Source organism: Carlito syrichta, unplaced genomic scaffold, assembly GCF_000164805.1.
Source record: "Carlito syrichta isolate Samal-C Ts95f unplaced genomic scaffold, Tarsius_syrichta-2.0.1 Scaffold316215, whole genome shotgun sequence".
NCBI classification, from domain to species: domain Eukaryota; kingdom Metazoa; phylum Chordata; class Mammalia; order Primates; family Tarsiidae; genus Carlito; species Carlito syrichta.
The window spans coordinates 982,019-983,356 of NW_007260311.1; the positions used below are offsets into that span (position 1 = coordinate 982,019).

At 48.2% G+C, this 1,338-nt stretch overlaps 1 protein-coding gene across 1 annotated transcript in view; it reads left to right on the top strand.

Moving 5' to 3' along the window:
- Positions 1–1,338, top strand: part of CNDP1 (carnosine dipeptidase 1) — a 60,500-nt gene that overhangs the window by 56,536 nt on the left and 2,626 nt on the right. Inside the window, exon 11 of the mRNA XM_008073938.2 lies at positions 350–497. Coding sequence (XP_008072129.1) covers positions 350–497 — 148 coding nt within the window. The remainder of the gene's footprint in view (positions 1–349; positions 498–1,338) is intronic.

Genomic DNA, 1,338 nt, shown 5'->3' on the forward strand with positions numbered 1-1,338 from the left:
TGAGGTCTCACCAAGTTGCCCAGGCGGGTCTCGAACCCACGGGCTCAGGTAATTCACTCACCTCAGCCTCCCAAAGGCGCGGGATTACAGGCTGAGCCACCAAGCCCGGCTAAGTAGGTAATTCTAACGAAGACATTCAGGGTTTTCTTATTGGTTCTATTGTCTATTTTAGAATATAAAATGCATGATATCAAGGAACTTACTTACCCCAGGCACCAAATCTAATGGTAAAAGGAAAAAGAAAGAAGAAAGAAAAAGACAAAAATAAAGCAAACACTTTATTCAAGGAGATTCCTGGAGGTGGTCTTGTCACTATTTTATTCAAGTGCCTTCTTTCCCTGTGTTTCAGTGTTTGGAACAGAACCAGATATGATCCGGGATGGATCAACCATTCCCATTGCCAGATTATTCCAGGAGATTATCCACAAGAGTGTGGTGATGATCCCGCTAGGGGCTGTGGATGATGGGGAACACTCGCAGAATGAGAAAATCAACAGGTGAGCTGATTCCCGTTCAGGGCTCGCCCCTCCCCACACAGACCCAGGGTCCACACTTGGGTGCCTCCTGCTCGATTCACGTGAGAATAGAAAATATTATGGATTGTGGTTTAAGCAACAGACATTTATTTCTCATAGTTCTGGAACCTGTAAGTCCAAGGTCGCGGTGCCAGCCCATTCAGGGCCTGGTGAGTGTTCTCCTTCCGGTTCTTGGATGGTTGCCCTCTCCCTGTGTCCTCACATGGTGGTGAGGAGGGTCTGGAGTCTCTTTCTCTTATTTATTTATTTATTTTTGAGTAGGAGTCTCACTCCGTGACTCAGGCTGGAGTGCAGTGGCATACTCACAGCCACCCCAGCATCGACCTGGGCTCTGGTGATCCTTCTGCTTCAGCCTTCCAAGTAGCTGGAGCTATAGGTGTGCACCACCACACCCAGCTAATTTTTTGATTTATTGTAGAGATGAGGGCTCACCATGTTGCCCAGGCTAGTCTCGAACCTGCGGGCTCAGGCAATCCTCTCGCCCTGGCCCCACAAAATGCCCTCTTATTGTCTTGAGTTGGGGTCTCACTCTCACCTACACTGGATTTCAGTGGCACAATCAGAGCTCACTGCAGTCTCAACCTTCTGGGCTCAGGTCAACCTCCTGCCTCTGCCTTCCAAGTAGCTAGGACTAAAGGCATGTGCTACCACAACTAATTAATTATGTTATTATGTTTACTGTTATCTTTTGTAGAGATGGGGGGAAGGGGGGGATGTCTTGCTTTGTTGCTCAAGCTGGTTTTGAACTCCTGTCCTCAAGTGATCCTTCTGCCTTGGCCTCCCAAAGTGCTGGGATTACAGG